Raw genomic sequence first — 18,324 nt, 5'->3', positions numbered from 1 at the left:
TTTTTCCTTGTTACATGTTATTTGGTTGTGATAGTTTTGTGTTGGATTGAGGTCTGGGTGGGTTGGGGGGTGGGGCTAGGGGTCGTTGTCTTATTTTTAAGTTTCAATGTTGGGCTATATTTTATTTTGAATCTGGATTACTTAGGCTTAGCCTATATGACAAATGAACGACCTCACACTTTACTTGCCCACTCTCTTTTGTATTTGTGTAATATGATGTGCAACTATTCAATAAAAAAAAAAAATTTGATCACAAAAAAAAAAACTCTTTACAGTTGAGGATAAAAAACACAACTTATTAAAATGAAATGCTTTATTGCCAACAAAAGTATGGACGATGTGTTCTTTACAATTTGAAGAAAAGCAGTGAAACCACTCATGGTAAATGTTATGATTCTAGTGAAAATTACATTTATTATCAGTAATTGTAATTTGTAAATTGTAAAATGTAAATGATAAACTGTACCCCCAAACTTTAAAATCTGACGCCAATGCAAATGTGATCTTAATCATTTGCCCAGATGCATCATGTGATCTAAATCGCCAATCATTCGCCCAGATGCATCATGTGATCTTAATCGCCCATCATTCGCACAGATGCATCATGTGATCTTAATTGCCCATCATTCGCCCAGATGCATCATGGCAGTTGTCAAAAATAAGGCTGTAGTCAGTGCCTCCTGCTTTCACAAAATCTGACACGGTCTTGGATCCTCCGAAATTTTTGGTCTCGATAATCTGTGAGCAAAAACAGAATGCCTGATGAAGATTTTGAAATCTCCAATGTTCAGGTAATATTAACGTAAAGAAAAGTGAAAATACCTTCCAGGTATTGCTCATGTGGCGAGCATGCACCACAACAGTTTGGCTGCTGATGCCGTACCCATCCCCCTTGTGCACCAGCCACTTGGTGCCATCCTCCAGAGTTACCCTAGAAAGCCAGGGATGCACGCACACACACTGCAACAATGAGACCTAAACTTTTCCTCTCTGTATTTCCCAATCGTTAGTCACCTATTAAGACTCACAACAAGCCAATGCATGACATAACACTGTTTTGAATTATTATACACCGCTACTTGAAAGAACACAATATTTACAGTTAACAGTATTTGTCTTTCTGTACTGAATGAGATATGCACATATTTTCATGTATATCTTAAAATGTATGCCCTTGCAATGGTGTTTCTAGTGCAGTTAAAGTAAATTTCATCATATTTGGAATACATTTCCCCATGAATCATTATGATAGCACAAGGTTCATGTTCTTATACCTGACTCCGGAGTGGCTGAGTTTGCCGATTTGGATAGACATGCCACTCAAAGGTCTTGTCATTCTGTCAGACAAATAAACCTTGGAGTTGTACAGCTTCCTGAGGTCAGACATCTTGGAAAGGTCATAGTTGTAGGAATTTGTTCCTGAAAAGGGCAGCATAAATAAATACCAATGTTTATATGTCTTTACATATGCAGTAGTACATCAATGCAATTCATATTGCCATAGTAATTACACATACCTTCTCCAAATCCACAATGAGCAGCCACCACAAGCATGGCCAGGACAGCCAATGCAACATGGGCCTTGAAGGAGAACATGGTTGCAGTTAGTCTGTTTCTTCACTCTTCTAATGTAATGTCTATGAGAATAAGGCAGGAGGGTGGTCTATTAATACACTGCTTAACTGAAGAAACTCCCTCAATACTATTTCACCCTTCTTCCCAAACAATGTGTTCGTGCACAGACTCGGCCAGGGCTGGGGGAGTGGAAGGTAAGAGGCTGTGGTGGTACATTGTGCAACCTCTCTTGGAGAACCACTGCAAAGAAGAAAAAAAACAAAAGGAAAACAAATATTATAATGTGGAAGGCAAATGGAACACTTATTGCATTATTCTCTAGTAAAAGTGGGTATGTCAAATTATGTAACACTACAATTAGCTACTTTCAGAAAAACATTTTATTTTCCTAAAACAGAAATGAGAGGGTTAAAAGCTATCATGAGTCATCCTGACAGCGTTCAGCATTCTGGGAATAACAACCTGGGAAATTCCGGTATGGCGAAATCAAACTTATAAACTGATAATGTTTAACAGGCATTGCTGTACAAACAAGTGATTTTCCTAAGAGTATAACTGAAACTTTGCAGAGAATATGAAGAAAAAGTAAAACCTGCATCAAACGTCTAACATCTGCATCTTACAAGTTATAACAAATATAGTATCCTTGGTCTAGAACTCCATATGTGTTACCAAAACAGTGAGTTTATTGCATAATCATAGAGGTGAAGACATTGAATCTTCCTTATGAAATTACTCTTCTATTCTACCTCTTCATTTGACTTGATTACACAATTTATGTAATGGCTGTGTTATACCGGTTGTGTTTGACCAAAGATGGCAATGCTGACAATGATATAAGGTAAAGATGAGTTGCTGAAAGATTTGACAACCGAGTATTCACTAATTCAAATTTTTTACAAATGTTATTATATGTTATTTATTCAAAAATACTAAATAAAGTACTATGAAAATACATTTCATAGAATAGTGGTTATTTAATTCTGGATTTTCAATTGTATTTTTCTTAAAAGTGCACTTAGACCTAGTTATTTCTCAATTGTTTATCCAAGGTGAGTACTGCAGGACTGGCATGAATTGGGATGTTGTTCCTCACATTGCCTGCATTCATTTAATAAAATCCTGTCTTTACTTGCTGACTTCTTGGAATACCCCCAGACATTCCAGTCCTTGCATGAAATTGTTAAAAAGAGAGAAAGAGATGGCTGGAGAACAAGGAAGCACTGCAAATGGAAAAATCCATTGTTATGCAAGAACCTGCATGTGTTTCTTCTTTCATTTTCACTAATCCCAAATAAACACTGTCAGAGTTTTTAAACCATAAATCAATCACCTTAAAAAAGCATTAATTTATCAAGTCATATTTATCAATTTATCAATTCATCAATATTTCAACTTCATTGGAACCAGCAATAGCTGAACATCACACCCTGGGATTTCCCATGCACCCAATTCTAAAAAATATTATATGAAATGCATGTTATCATGTTTTAATCATGTTAATGTCAGGTGTACAAGGTAACTGTGGACAACAGACCTCAAGGAACCCCAGCTGAGGACACTGTGGCTGATGTCCGAGGGACTGTGAAGCAGGTCACCAGTCTCAGGTTACCTGACATCCATGCCACTGATGGTCTTCTTCAGTCACACAACACATCCACTCTGGTCACAGGGACACAATGTCTGCACTCCCTGATGAGTCTGAAAAACGGGCATGACCAAACAGATTGACAACAACATTTAGGCTGCAGGCAATTTAAAGCTCTCTCACAATCTTTGTACCCAACAGTAGTTCAGTTATTATTGCAGTAGAATTAACTGTCATACAGCAGACACTGAACTGTCCTAGTTTTTTCTATGACCAAACATGTTTATACTGCATTACATGGACTGAATCATAATATCCAATCAGTAGAGAATCAATTTACTGCATGTAGGCTACATTATTTCTTTAAGATTACTTTCTGTGAATGATGGCTGACTACAGCAGCCACATTTCACGCCTGAACCTGTGTTTTGGGTAAAACTGTGGTGTTGAAGTGCATTTGAATTCACGAGTGATAGAAATATTGACCTACTAGGCCTAATTATAAACCTGTCAGCAATACAAAGGAAGTTTTTAGGTCAGTAATCCATATCATATCTCTGAACACGCCCACCGTGGCTCAAAAGCGGAAAAAGGAAGTGCTGCAACTAACTGCTTGAACAGGAGCGTCATTGACAGCTGTACGATTTTCCGATTTTGCACCTGGAATTGTTTACACTTGTTTTCAATACTTTCTTGTATGCCGATAACATTCAAAGCATAAAATGTAGCTTTAAGTCAGTCCGCTAACGTGTCGCGATCGGATTTGCAAATACAAATTAGCTTGCGAGTCTAACGTTAACTTATTTGAATAGCAAGCAAGTTAGCTAGAGGAAGCTACGGAAGGATAACTATAAGAAGCCTGGCCAGGTTGAAGTGGCAGTAAGCAAACTTCCGATGTCAACTCCAGCATTCACTGGCTGCTGTTTGTAACTTGTGTTCAATTATGGGCTGACAAGAGGTGAGTGTTAGCTTAAACATGTCAGTTAGCCAGACTTTGTAAACTGTGCGCATTATGTGTTAGCACATTAAGTTAGATTTACCGAAGAACATTTTTAAATGGCATCCCAATACTGCCAGCATACGCACCCCAAGAGTTGAGAACAAACGAGAAAAAAAGAAAAGGGCTAAAATGACCCAAGTCATCTAAACGGTGATGACCAGTGTGTACAGGAGACTTTCATGGCGTGTACTATTGATGCTACATTCTACGGGTTGTTGTAGCACATTTTGTTAGTGATAAAATGTAAGTGGTTGCAAATCTCCCCTTAATGATTCATCGTGCTACTTCCAGCTACTATGTGATGGATGACCTGCAAAATTGCTGTGTCTGCTTTTTTTTTTTTTTTTTACCACTCTCTGTTTTCTGGAAGCTTGTGTCGCAGTCAGATACTTTCTGCCATTGTGCCTGGGAAATGGCCTGACTGCCAGCCCTCGGCCACATCGGATTACAAGAATGGCAAGGATAGCGTGGTATCAGGAGAAGGTGATGTATCAGGAGACAGTGTAGGGCCTACTGCGAATTAAATGTGCTGTTCCTGTCTTGCATGATCCGTTAATTTGCTTATTTCTTTCGTTTTTATTCGTTTAGATTGGTGCCTATGACCAACAAATATGGGAGAAATCTCTGGAACAAGCTGAACTAAAGGTGAGTTGCAAAGACTCAGAACTACTATCATGTTATCCAGTTAAATCTCAACGAAACACGGGCTCTTATTTTACCTCTATCTGTATTCGGAGGATCTCATTTTCATTTACTCACAGGGTATTCACCATAAACCCAAGAAGACAGGACACATCAAGCCTGATCTCATTGATGTCGACCTAGTGCGAGGTGAGTGGCTGCATTTCAGCATATCGGTTGCCAACATACACTCAGTGACTTCCCACATCGAGTTGCCGCAGAACAAGAGAGCATCATGTCAACATCTTAACATCTTGTGATCTGTGAACTCTCTCGCTCATCCCCAGGCTCCACGTTCAGTAAAGCCAAGCCGGTAAGACAGTGGACAGCCCTGACCCGGAAGGGCCTTGTGCGGGTTCTGCTCTTCCCTTTCTTCTTCCAATGGTGGATCCAGGTCACCTCCAGGTGCATCTCCGCCTGGATCCTCGTCCTGTACCTCCTGCAAGGTCAGTGCTCTGCTTGAAGTCCCTTGCAGTGTTTTCGTAAGGCATGTATAAATTATGGTATTTCAGAGGGATCTGATGTACAGAAGTAGTATGTTTTGAGTTTATCTGTACGATTCAGGGTTAATGCACAGGGCAATTTCATATATTGCTGACTGTGTTTACTGTGAGATATTTTTATATTTGTGGAAAGGAACAGTCAATGATTGAACGAGTTTGAACAAGCCTCTTGCAACTTGTGTTATGTTCTAGTCCAACTGGTTATGGTCTTATGAGAGCAACAGTGCCAAACGGGGCAAAAAAGAGCAAAACAATGCAAAAGTCTGTCTGTTGATTGGGAGTGATTCACTGAAATGGGGAAGGATTTTTTTACTATTACATTTTATATGGCATCACAACATACTTTTAGTAGCTACGTGCATTTGAATGCAATTAGCAAGCTATATTTAGGTACTCTACTGCCTCCTACTTGGCTAGGCAGTCTGGGGTTACCGCTCTGTTTGTCTCTTTTCCGCGCATAATTATGTGCCATTACAGCCTGGCAGGCCAAAAGATGCAGGGAATGTGTTGAGATTAACTGAATTGACCAAAATTACATAAATCAATATTGCATAATCCAAAGCATATGCAGTTCTTGTTGAATGACTTTAAGATAAAGAAAACTCAGGGTACTGAAAAGCTTGGTTGGCTGACACCAGTCATTGTAGGCATCCTGAACAATTTTGATTTGATGAGTTTCTACAGACTTGATAAACCCCATTGGAACATACTGGATATACCAATTCCATTTTGAACTGGGGACCTTTCTGAAAATGTGTGAACTGGGGTGGTTATATTACCCTTAAGTACTTCACACTTGTTTAGTTAGTCACTAAAGTTGTAACCACACCATTATGCATATAAACATGCATTTTTCTTTTTGTCATCAGCCCCATAAAAAGTAGTTATAGCATTGCTGTTTTGTTGCATTGTCACTATCAAAACAAACAAATCAACCAAACTCAATTAAGTGTGTGTGCCTCTGTGCCCTGCCTTCATCCAGTGGCAGCTGTGGTCATGTACCTGGAGGTGCCGGTGGCCAGTGCCAGTGAAGTGGCGGTGCCTGTGTTCCTGATGCTGCTGCTGGGCACGGTGCACTGCCAGATCGTCTCCACCGAGTCCTGCAGGAGCCTACAGCCCAGCCCCCCCTCCAGCAGAGCCACCAGCCCCATCAGGAGGAAGAGGTAGACTAGGCAGTCTAAGCTGTGTTAAGCAGCACAGAAATTGTGGCTTAAACTTGGCCCTGTAAAAACTATTGGCAATACTGTCCTCTGCTGCCAGCACAGTGTTTATTGTATGATTGCATTTAATCTACGTTGATGTGAATCAGCAGACTCTGATTTTGTTTTGATGTTGTGCAGACAGAGAAAGAGCAAGGCACCAAAGAAAGTAGAGGATCATGGGAATGGAACAGACTTAAGACCAATGTCCTGGCAACCGGATGAGAAGCAGAAACTCTTGAAGACTGAGAAGAGACGGGTAGGCTTGCTTGCTGGGCTACTGGGCTTTACCACTTGTTATTCATTTGATCATGCCAGATGGATTCATTAAAAAATGTTTATGATATTAAGTCTGTATCTGCAATGGTTGAGAAAAACATGAATAACTAGAAATCATAGAAGCAGAGCGCTTTTAAAGGACAAAATGTTCTGCCAAAAACTGATAACTTAAATTGTTGGCCAGGAGCGTTATTTGAGATTGATTTCGTTTGAACATGTCCATTTATCTTGTGCCTCGTTTCTGCCTGAGCAATGTCACAGTTGTGAAATAACAGACTGATTTGGAACAGGCCTGTTACTGAGTGTTCTCCCTTTTACTGTTACTTTTACTCATTGTAGTTTGTTCAATTTTCTCTTTTTCTGTCTTAGCCTCTATTACTGTAATGCTCTGTTTATACCCAGACATGGCTCTGCTCCTTCTGAGATGTTTTTGTTTGGCTGTGATATCACAGAGCCCCCTGAGGAAGTCTATATATGGGCTCTCTGAGGAGATCTCCAGTGATGAGAAGGAGGACCGGGAGGCAGCTGGACACTTCCACCAGCCTCCCAGAGAAAGACCAGTTTCCACGGTGGGACCCAAACCCATCTCCATACTCCGGAAGAGGATCAGGAGCCTGGCAAAGAGCCCCTCACCCCCTCAGATTCAGCCTCAGGTAAAGGGACCTGCTGTGCCTCTGTCCGTCTGTAAATGATGTAAATAAAAGTCTGCTGTGTGAATAAGTGTGTTCTGGAACAGAGTTAGTGCTATACCCTGTAGGTGAAATTGGTACCAGCCTCACATGGGAAAACCAGACTAGGTAGGTACCTTACCCTGTGAGTAGGCGCCGGGTGAATGTGGGTGCAATTGTGCAATTGTGTGTACATTTTGATACCGTCTTCGCAAGGACAAAGACACACTGGTGCTGTCCTTGCAACAGCAACAATATGTTGGTGATCTCACTCGATTGGACAGGAATCAACCATTCAACACAAAGGCAGATCAATTAAGTTGAACACCTAGAGGGCGCCACACAAAGTGTAGTGTCCTCCACAGTGGTCAAAGTAATGATAATCCACATGTGTGTGTTCCTTTCATTGATCAATGCAGTTCCGCGTGCATGTGTGTGCATGTACGCGAACATACATGTGATGTGGAAAAAGACGAGCCTATGTGCGGCACGAAGTTTGAGTATTTCCTTCATGTGTGTGGCTATGTGAAGGCCAATGTACGTATATGTATTGTGTAATTAAGATGCCATGTTGGAAGAGGGAAATGGTTAGTAATGCATGCAAGACCCTGTGTGCCTGATAAGCAATCTTAATGATAACCTTTAGATGGTGTGGCGAAGCCAACTACCGACAAACCATGAACATATATAAACAGTTCAGTAAACAAAACAGATGAAATACATGAACAATGGGATATGTAAACAGGTTGCTTAGCCAGGTTGTGAGTAAGCTACGATAGCTAAATGCCCAGTATGTCTGTGTATGTATGTAGGAGGATTTGATTGCTCGTTCCGTTGCAGTTTGCCTTCTGTTGTCGTGCTTTGCTCCCGTAGCATGAGTTAGCTAGCAGGTCTAATGTTAGATGCTTTCGCTAAACGTACTTCGTCTCAATTAGCAGTTTGTTGACCAATTTGAAATCTAAGGCGTTTGTCAGCCGTAAGACAGAATTGAGAGTGTTCTCTTTTTTTGGAGAGAGAACAAATAGAGAAAGTCTTCACCGGTTGACGGTGGAAGGGGAGAGATGCTGCTGGCGATCCTAGAAGAGAGTGCGGTAAGAGAGCTCACATCTGGAAAAGACATGGCTTTTGTTCAACCTCAAGGGGGCGTGGTCAAAGTCGCATCAGGTTGCAGTTTTAGGATAGAGATGGCTTTACGTAGGTTTCGGGTTCAGCCATACGCATGTTACTGATTAAAGTCAGACACAATGGGCGAATTCTAGGTGTACCTTCAACCCCTATTCAGTGCCACATACACTCAGCGTTACGTTTAGTAAAGATAAGGAAAGCGAGGCTGATAGCTTCATCTCTTTATATGGAAAGTAAAGGTATGAAGGTATTTTAATCAGATGGCTTTTATAAGGTAGCATAGTGCCCTTGAACTTGCTGCAGAGGGAAACAACATTGTCTCCATCCTGTGCAGGATGAAAGCAAGACTGTTACCATGGTTGCGGGTGCGAAACCGACAGAGGTGGCGCATCTCATCAACTCCGTAGGCTTGCAGGCGGCGTCCGACACAGATGACATGCTGTGGGAGGAGCTTCTGCAGTGCCCTGACTCCGCCTCTTCAGGAAGTAGTGACAGCGAGGAGGAAGGCCGCCACACTCACAACCACTCCCTGCCTCCGGCCCATGGGCTCAGCAGCGACGAGGACACATTCCCCCATGTGAGGAAGCACCACCACCCTTGTGGCTGAGATCAGTTAATGTTACATCTCAATTCAATCTCTAAATCTGAACTAAAGAGAAGTAAAAATGATGAAATAATGTTTTTTGCATTAGACATATTATATGTGTATCAGTGGCGGCTGGTGGTTTTTAAAGTGAGGGAGGAAGGACTGTGCGCCTGGTTGCCATTGGCCTGCTTATTCCGTTGGTGGCATAAGTATGTGAGATACAAGTAGTTTCAGGGTGTTTTTGTGGACTACAGTACTACAAAATAGCAGGCAGGGATACAATTGATACAAAGCCACTAGTGTGGCACCATTGTACTTAAAAAGCTGGTGGGCAGCATGTCCTTGGACTAGACAAGGCCAGAAGGAAATGATGCAAAGCCAATTAGTCAAATCAGGCCTACTCTTGATTTTAAAAACTACATTCTACATTTTGGGCCTACCATTTGGCCTATTTCCCCCCTCAATTACTAAAGCTATTGGTTATTATTTGACTAATTTTATTTTCAGCTGCAATTGTTTTAAGAAAAATTAAGACACAAAACCAAAAGTGATGCCATTTAAAATGCTCTGAATCATTCACTAACATCCTTTCCACAATATTAAACAACAAGTTACAAAGGCAACAAGTAAGAGAACATTATTTCAGAACTATTAACATGGGCTGTTAGCCTAACATTGTTTGTGGCAAATGTGGATGTTAATGGATGTTTCAGAATGTTGGTCAATGTGTAGGCTAATTAGAATAGATACGAAACACATCGCGATCTGAAACATTCATTAACAATTTCCATTCAGAATGTCAGCTGAACGTGAACAGTCAGACTAACAATAGGCGTATGAACGATTTAAAAACAAAACAGTACAGCCGATTGTTTTTTTTATGGTACCAGTGAGCTATAAGTATTTTGCATACCAGTTAGCATTAAAGTCAGCGGTTTTATCATTGGGTTTAGTGACTTGGATTTTTGGAACAGGTTTCCCTGTTGTTTTGATACTAACCTTCTCTCTGTAGCTCAATGAATGAAACGGTTTGTTCAATAACACATGAACAATATCTTCGTTTTCCATTGCACATCCTCTTTATTTGCCATCTTTCTACAACAATCTAAGGGTGACGTGTTATCGATATCCTTCTGCAGAGAATGGTATTAATGTCTAAACCCCTCCCTCCAACGCCAAATCCGTTGTTTATTGGTTAAGCGATGTTGGCGCAGACTCAGACGGTCGTAGCCAACTTTGTTGCCATTTCGCGACTGTACAAAACAAATCGGAAAATACGGTAAGAAATGTTCCTGCTGAGAGTCAAACAAGACTTCGTGCATTGTCTACACACCTGTCACTTGTGAAATATGTAAGGTTGATTCATTAAACCATATTTATATTGATAAAAACATATTTGTTAAGCGGATTTTTTGGTGGCCCGCGGGATAATAGGTCGCGTTACAATACTGTATGTATATTACAATACATTTACAATACATTAAGACACTACAGATATGATCTGACTCAAAGTGTAGGTGAACTAGAGAATAAGATTCCCTATATACAGGCTGTGTATTGTGTGCACTGTAAACATTGCTGAATTAGACAGAGGACAGCGAGATAAATGTCTGCCTTCCAGATGTTGAATATGTCCTGCCCAGAAGCACACTCTCACTCAGCACACACTCTTCTGCCTTCCTCTCGTCAGAATAATCTGTCGTGGCTGCAGGCGTGCCACCCATCCAAAGACCGCGTGAGCGCCATCTTCTGGGAGCAGGGCGAGTGCAGAAAGGCCGACATGTCCGTGCTGGAGATCAGTGGCATCATCCTCACACGGGTACGTCTGCCACTTTCTCCTCCACCGGAATGACAGCTCCATTGGACAGACTGACAGTATTTTCACACATACTGTCAGTGCTGTATTCAGCCACATGTCTTCCTATTTCCCTTATCTTAAACATTACTTGGCAAGATAGATGTTGATGCATTACAAATTAAGCATTCAGTAAAAAAAATTCAGACTTTGTTTGCATTTCGTAGATTGAAGCGTTTTATTTCTTAGTAATGATGCTAGTGAGCACTTTTAGATAGCATATCCCTCAACACTTTGTGCTGATGTAATAATGACTGTGTAAAGCAAAGTGTGTGTGTGTTGTACACATACTTGTGTTTGTTCTAAAAACCTTCAGATATCGGAAAAGACTTGTTGGGAAAGTCAGGTTACTAGGGAGCATATCTTCAAGCGTTATGTAAATTACACGTCAGCAATGTAGCTGAATGGATGAAATGGTTTGAAAACATGACAATTTTACATATTAAAGTGACACATTTGATTATTTTTGGGAGTGGAATACATCATTACTTTTGTAATGTTAATCTCATTACACTTTTAACCCCATAGTTTTATTTCTACTTCACACACCAGCCTCTTGTCACTGCTATTTTCACCCACAAATGCCCTCAGTTTAAAAAAGAAGGTGCTAGTCAAGACACTAGCTTGTTTAAGCATAACCTTCTCATGTTTATATTTAGAACGTAACTCCAACTTCACAATGCCACAGGTTTACAGTGAATATTAGCCTAGAATGCTGGAGAGAAGTGCTCTAAAATTATATTTTTGTCCTTTGCATATATAAATAAATCTGTAATGATATTTACATTCAATGTACTTGGTCATACCATAGTTAGTGTAATGTAATGTAATGCTACTGTAATGACACTGATGTAGCCTAATGAAGAGGCTGATTCGTGGCTCTCATCTGTGTGTGAGCAGGTGAAGGCGGCAGAGCAGGGCATGGGCTACCTGCTGCTGGGTGGACTGGTGACGGCCACGCTGGCCCTGCTGCCCTTCTGCTTCCGACTGGCACAGCGACTGGAGGTGACACGGCTGGGCTCCATGGGCGCCGGCGAGCTGCTGGCCATGGTCCTGGGGCCGCCCAGCGTCTGCTCCTACGCCTTCTTCCTCATCAGCACACTGGAGCGCGTCTGCCTCACTGGCCTTTTCTTCTTCATGACCTGCGTCGCTGAGAGGACCTACAAACAGGTCACACACGCTCACACACACGCTCACACACACACACACACACACACACACACACACACACACACAGAGCTGAGCACCTCTATACAGGTGAGGTGAGGATATGGGAGGGAGTATTATGTAAAGAGGATGACAAAGGACTTGAAACTAATGGTTCAAAGGAAGCATGCACAACCGAAAGGGTAGAGGACCCATGTATACAGGTAAGATCAGAATGTGACGGAGATTATCATATGGATATCAATAAGTCAGTAGACGTACAAACAGGTGGGAGAAGTGTAACATGCACAGAAGGAAGGGTAAATAATTACAATTACAGGAAAGGATGTGGGAGAAGGCATTGTGTAAACATCAGGTCAGGTGACCTTCAAACAGGTGGGTGAAGGGTGTTTCACACACAGCAGGGGTGGAGCTCCATTAAACACACACTAAGGTTTAGGATCGTCATGCAACCTCTTTTGGGGGGAGGGCACCATTTTAACCATACACACACACAGAAAATATGTCCTGTATATAGCAAAGCCTACAGTTGACCATAACGCTAATATACAATTATGGCCTGCTCAGGTTCCACACACACACACACACACACACACTCACACACACTTCTAATGTAAACAGATAATGTGCTTTCAACGTATGGCTGTTCATCATTCCATCAGTACATTTACACTTGACAACCCTCTTGTGGGTGTGTGTTGTTATTGAGGTATGCACTTTTATTTATCCAATTTATTCAAAATCTTGATCTTTATAATCTCTCTCATCAAACTGTCGGATAATAAAGGGGGAACACTTAATTGTTACCTGTTATGTTGGGTGGGCACGTGCCACCCTGATTCAATGGGAACGATGCCACTGGCAAGGATGTGTGAGAGTGAGTGTTGTAGAAGCAGCGTGAGTCAGATTAAGGACCTGCAAACTGGTTAGTGAAGGAATGTGAGGCTGTGGCCGGAGTACTGAACACTAGGGTTTTTAGAAGCTATGAGATAAGCTTCAAGCCATTGATGCTTAACCAAACTTGTGGAAAGGTTTCCAGTTTTCTGTTAATGGTTGCAAGACAGTAATGAAGATCAGTCAGTTTATTTTGGGTTCACATTGAGGCCCCAGTCTCGTGTTTTCCCCACTCCTGTGTCTCTACTCTCTCTAAGACCACAGATGCTTACTTACAAATATTTGTGACTTTCTCAAAAAGAGATGGTAAACACAAACACAGTACAGCATCTAAAATGTGTTTGTAAAGCAGTTGCAGTGGCAACTAATTTCGTGTGTCTTGTGTGCTACGATACTACTAGAACTGATTTGATACGGTGACTCATTCATATGGGTCTCTAGCGATAGTTTGCCTTGACTGTTGGACCTCTGTGTTCCACAGAGACTTGTCTTTGCAAAGTTCTTCAGCCACCTGACGTCAGCACGCAAGGCCAAGAAGTCTGAGATCCCTCACTTCAGACTGAAGAAGGTGCAGAACATCAAGATGTGGCTGTCTTTACGCTCATTCCTAAAGGTAAACATCGAAATACGTGTGTGTGTGTGTGTGTGTGTGTGTGTGTGTTCACATATTCACAATGATGATGTGTAAATGTATGAGTGGATATTTGTGTGTGTATGTCCATGTGTTTTGTGTGTGTCTTTGGGTGGATGTCTAATTTGTGTGTGTGTGTGTGTGTGTGTGGTTGGTTATGTCTTACAGAGGCGAGGGCCCCAGCGTTCGGTCGACGTCATCGTGTCCTCCATCTTCTTCCTTGCTCTGTCCATCGCCTTCATCTGTTGTGCTCAGGTCAGCCATGTCTCCCTCACCAGAACAGTACAGACACCTGCCGCCTCTCGCCCGGGGTTCACTGCCATTGTCACTGAGTTCCACTACTACTCATTGTTTCCCCACCTAACAAACACTCTACAGAATTACACCATTTTACATGTTTGGAAATGATGTTGGCACACCCCTGGTTTGGTGGAAGAATGTTGAAGCTTAGAATTGGTTATGCTAGTGAAGCTTGAATGGAGTTTAAATTTTGGTTTTCTTTTGGCTTGATCTATTTTATTTTTTTTAAATCCAGGACTACATTTAATTTATTTTTGAAACATTATTTATTCCAGGGCTAGCCTCAATCCCAATTTCATAAACATATGCTGGTATTTCCAGAGTTTATACCATAAAATCTATTGTGTCCTTGAATAGTTTGGAAAATCCACAACAGAATGACAAAATACAAGAATTACAAGGAATTACAATGTTTTTATCTCACCCAGACAAGCCCACGTGATTTTCTTCTGGAGTATTAGAATGCTTTAAGCTAGAGGTGTTCTACCCTTTGGAAATTAAGTTGCAAGCCTAATTGTAATACTTTCTTCAAAACAAGTCCTTAATGATCTGCAAAACAGATGATCTGCATGCAGTTGATGTATAGAAAGGTTGACAAATATAACCTGCTGAAGTGTAGATCTCCAGGCTGGGCTTGCGTGCAGAGAGTGGCTGTGCAGCCTTATGTTGTGTTTCACTGGCCTGGTGTGTTTGTGGGGGACACAGCTTCTTCACAGTCACCACACATTCCTGGACTCCGAGACCAACTGGGAGCTGATGATCTGGGGCTCCGCCCTTATCTTCTTCCTGCTGCGCCTGGCAGCGCTGGGCGCCGAGACCAACCGCAAGTACAGCAACGCATCGGTGCTTCTCACGGAACAGGCGAGGCTACACACACACATACACACACACACACACACACACACACACACACACACACATACACACGCACACACACACACACACATACAATTCACACATTCACTAACTTGTGTACACACAACCTCCCACAGATATAAACAAAACAACTCGCCACCATTAACAAACGCTGACATATTCATAGACATCCACAAACACACCTGTGATGCCTCAGTTGTTTACATAATGTGCAAGTACTAAATTCGTCTCTTCTCTTCTGTCTTTTCCCTTGATTTCCATCATCATCCACAGATAAACTTGTATCTTAAGATGGAGAAGAAGCCCAACAAGAAAGATGAATTGAACATTGTTAATAATGTTTTGAAGCTGGCCACAAAGCTTATGAAAGTATGTCCAATGCAAAATGTGTTTGGATTAAATGTTGTGTCCATACTGCAAAGCCTTTACAGTGTTTGTAATAGTATGGGGTGAAACGTTGTGTTGTTTTCTACTTGATGGAAAAGCTGCCGTTTCTTAATAGCCCCTTCAGGTCAACAGATGCGTGTTCTGGCTCGATTTGTTTCAGGAGCTGGACACTCCTTTCCGGCTGCTTGGCCTGACGGTGAATCCTCTCGTTTACAACATCACCCGAGTGGTCATTCTGTCCGCCATTTCAGCTGTGGTCAGCGACCTGTTGGGCTTCAACATTAGAGTGAGTCATGTCTCCCGCCCGAACACTCACTCTGTAGGTCAGGTGAATAGAGGTGTAGAAGGACTGTCTAGACTCTGAGTTGATTTAATGACTTTGTGTTCATTGAGTGAACCATATCAAACCAGGCCATCTAAGCTACAGAAGACTATACATTTTAGTTTCATCTCAACTTCAAAACTATTTTATAGTTGAGATGCAACAGAAAAATAATTGTGGGTTGTTCCCTCCATCTTCATAAAAGATACTCATAACTCGCATTACTGGCATAGCACATGGCCTACTAATTCTATCATCCTGCTGAGTTATTTTTTAGTTTAGCATTTTTGAGTTCCAGAATTTGACAGGGTTTGACATGTTTAATCCTGAAAGTATGGTGAAGTAGAGACTTTTCTTTTCACAGAGAGTCGGTCTTGTTGAGCAACTCACCAGTCTACACGCTTATAGTGCTGTGGTTTGTTACCTTGTAAGGCTCATTACTGATGAAACTGTGCTCTAAGGCAGATACTCAATGAGAATTGAACACCTCTTCTTCTCACACTAAGGCAAACATATCCAAATGTTTCCTCTTTCTTTTCAGTTATGGAAGATAAAGCCCTGATGTGAACTCTAACCTTTAAGCATTTGGACCCTGAAGACTACGCAACCTTGGGTTATGCACTTTCTGTCTGGACGTCTACCTAGACCTTCAGTCAGCCCTCTTGGCAATTATGTGCAAATCTACTGACCAAAACCCCTGCATCGGTCTGCCTCTGCTGGAGTGATCAGGAGGTTTTCAAAATGTTTCTTTTCCCTAATGCACACATAAGAGGCATTTTATTGGGCGTGCTCTTGTCTGACCTGTGAACCCTGACCCCTTGACCCCCTGACTTCTGTGTGGATTGGTTCACCAGGCTTATTCAATTCCGCACAGAAACAAAATAGAAAAAGCCTGGCTTTCCTCCTAACCACTTAAGTGCCTTCTAAACTTTGAAAGAGAATATCCTGTCAGTTGCATTTCACAGATGGGTGGATGTGTGATGTGAGGTGAACGCCACAGACGGCAGAATGGACTGTGCTGAGAGTGACCAATTATTAGATGATCTGTGAAAGCGTTTTTGATATATATATTATATATACATATACAGCCGCGGAAAAAATTAAGAGACCACTTAAAAAGTATCAGTTTCTCTGGTTTTACTATTTATTGGTATGAGTTAAAGTAAAGTTAACATTTTAGTTTTATTCTATAAAATACTGACAACATTTCTACCAAATTTCAAATAAAAATATTGTCATTTAGAGCATTTATTTGCAGAAAAATGACAATTGGTCAAAATAGCAAAATAAATGGAATGTTTTCAGATCTCGAATAATGCAAAGAAAACAAGTTCATATAGATTCTTAAACTACACAACACTAATGCTGTAACTTAGGAAGAGATCAGAAATCAATATCTGGAAAAACCGCATCTTTTTTGTTATTTTGACCAATTGTCATTTTTCTGCAAAAAATGCTCTAAATGACCTTTTTATTTTTATTTGAAATTCAGTAGAAATGTTGTCAGTAGCTTATAGAATGAAACAAAAGAGTTAATTTTACTCAAACACATACCAATAAATAGTAAAAAAAGAAAAACTGATACTTTTTTCAAAGTGGTCTCTTAATTTTTTCCGCAGCTGTATATGATGTGATGAATTGTTTTGTGAAAATACTGTATTTTTCATATCATTCCTCTCTGCAGAGGACTGTGAGTTAAGCCACTAAAGAGTAAATGTGAATACAGAAAATCATAGTGAAATGTTTTGAGAAATCTGTTCTAATAAAAATGAGACTGAACTTAAAGCTTGGAGATGAAAGTGCTGAATTCAACCAATACCCCTTAACTACATTCTACAATAAAAGACTATTTGGATAAAATGGAAATGTTTAGCGGTCTAGAAGTTTTACTCAATATTTTTTATTATGACCGCCGCGCAAGTTTTTTTTTCCAGTTTTTTCTGTTTGCCGATTTTCTGTCAACGATTTCCGGGACACTGAAACACCGGGGTGCACGAAATTTGGTGGGCATGTAGCCCCACTAGATTAGCGTGGAACCACTGATTTTCGTTTTGATCCGTTGTACCCCCGTCGGACTGGACCCCTTTTAAAGAGGGTGGGGCGATTCAGTTTTCTGTGAATAAGTCGAAAACCGTAGGGCTTAGGAGGACCACATTTTTTTTGTATGTTGGTCTTAAGAGGCCACATCAACCATTCCACTACCACTTATTTCATGTATAGCACTAACAAGTTGGCAAAGTTTGAGGGTCTGCCACGCCCACACTTTCCGACTAATGAAAAAAATCCAATATAACTTTTAGTCGTTGAATGCCCTCCATTTCTAAATTATTTGTCTTGGATGGATGGATGGAGCTGGAAATACACTAATTCCATGTTTTTGGCAACTCAAACAATTCCCTCGAAACAAGTACATGCAAATGATAAACATAAACCTGACATTTCATCTATGGAAAATTGGTGATGAAAAAAAATAAAAATTATGGTAAAACAACAGAAAACTCTTAAGTGCTCAAGGGGTTCACATACTTTCAAGTGGCACTGTATATGTCAAAGTGCTCTAAAAATGACCAAATTTGCCAGGGACATCAAGCCTGTAACCGTCCATCTTCAGTAGAGTTTTGTCCATGGATGGCAAAATGGCTCTGTAGCGCCCCCTAGAACATTGCAAAAAAACCTGTACATTGGGGA

General features: G+C 41.0%; 2 protein-coding genes across 4 annotated transcripts; one reads left to right on the top strand and one right to left on the bottom strand.

Moving 5' to 3' along the window:
* Positions 1 to 440: 440 nt before the first annotated feature.
* LOC308370956 (uncharacterized protein) lies at positions 441 to 1,613 on the bottom strand. The gene is made up of 4 exons (XM_080845707.1): positions 1,518 to 1,613; positions 1,275 to 1,419; positions 823 to 931; positions 441 to 738 (listed from the first exon to the last, which is right to left on the bottom strand). Exons 1-4 carry the CDS (start codon positions 1,594 to 1,596, stop codon positions 613 to 615), a joined length of 459 nt encoding a protein of 152 aa, XP_080701833.1. The 5' UTR covers positions 1,597 to 1,613; the 3' UTR covers positions 441 to 612.
* Positions 1,614 to 3,788: 2,175 nt separating this feature from the next.
* On the top strand, positions 3,789 to 16,773 carry phtf1 (putative homeodomain transcription factor 1). 3 transcript variants are annotated; one of them, XM_080846405.1, is made up of 17 exons: positions 3,789 to 4,121; positions 4,534 to 4,646; positions 4,752 to 4,808; positions 4,925 to 4,994; positions 5,132 to 5,290; positions 6,330 to 6,510; positions 6,688 to 6,805; positions 7,278 to 7,478; positions 8,953 to 9,195; positions 10,895 to 11,023; positions 11,960 to 12,229; positions 13,602 to 13,733; positions 13,920 to 14,006; positions 14,757 to 14,912; positions 15,201 to 15,296; positions 15,475 to 15,600; positions 16,178 to 16,773. In XM_080846405.1, exons 2-17 carry the CDS (start codon positions 4,617 to 4,619, stop codon positions 16,196 to 16,198), a joined length of 2,076 nt encoding a protein of 691 aa, XP_080702531.1. In that variant the 5' UTR covers positions 3,789 to 4,121; positions 4,534 to 4,616; the 3' UTR covers positions 16,199 to 16,773. The 3 variants fall into 3 exon arrangements, with proteins under 3 accessions (XP_080702531.1, XP_080702530.1, XP_080702529.1); XM_080846404.1 differs by having other exon boundaries at positions 15,475 to 15,642; XM_080846403.1 differs by having other exon boundaries at positions 15,430 to 15,600.
* The last annotated feature ends 1,551 nt before the right edge of the window (positions 16,774 to 18,324 follow it).

This window comes from Sprattus sprattus (genome assembly GCF_963457725.1).
Source record: "Sprattus sprattus genome assembly, chromosome: 10".
Taxonomy (NCBI): Eukaryota; Metazoa; Chordata; class Actinopteri; order Clupeiformes; family Clupeidae; genus Sprattus; species Sprattus sprattus.
Note: the sequence above shows the minus strand (reverse complement) of the source record. Positions and strands in the feature narration are given on the sequence as shown.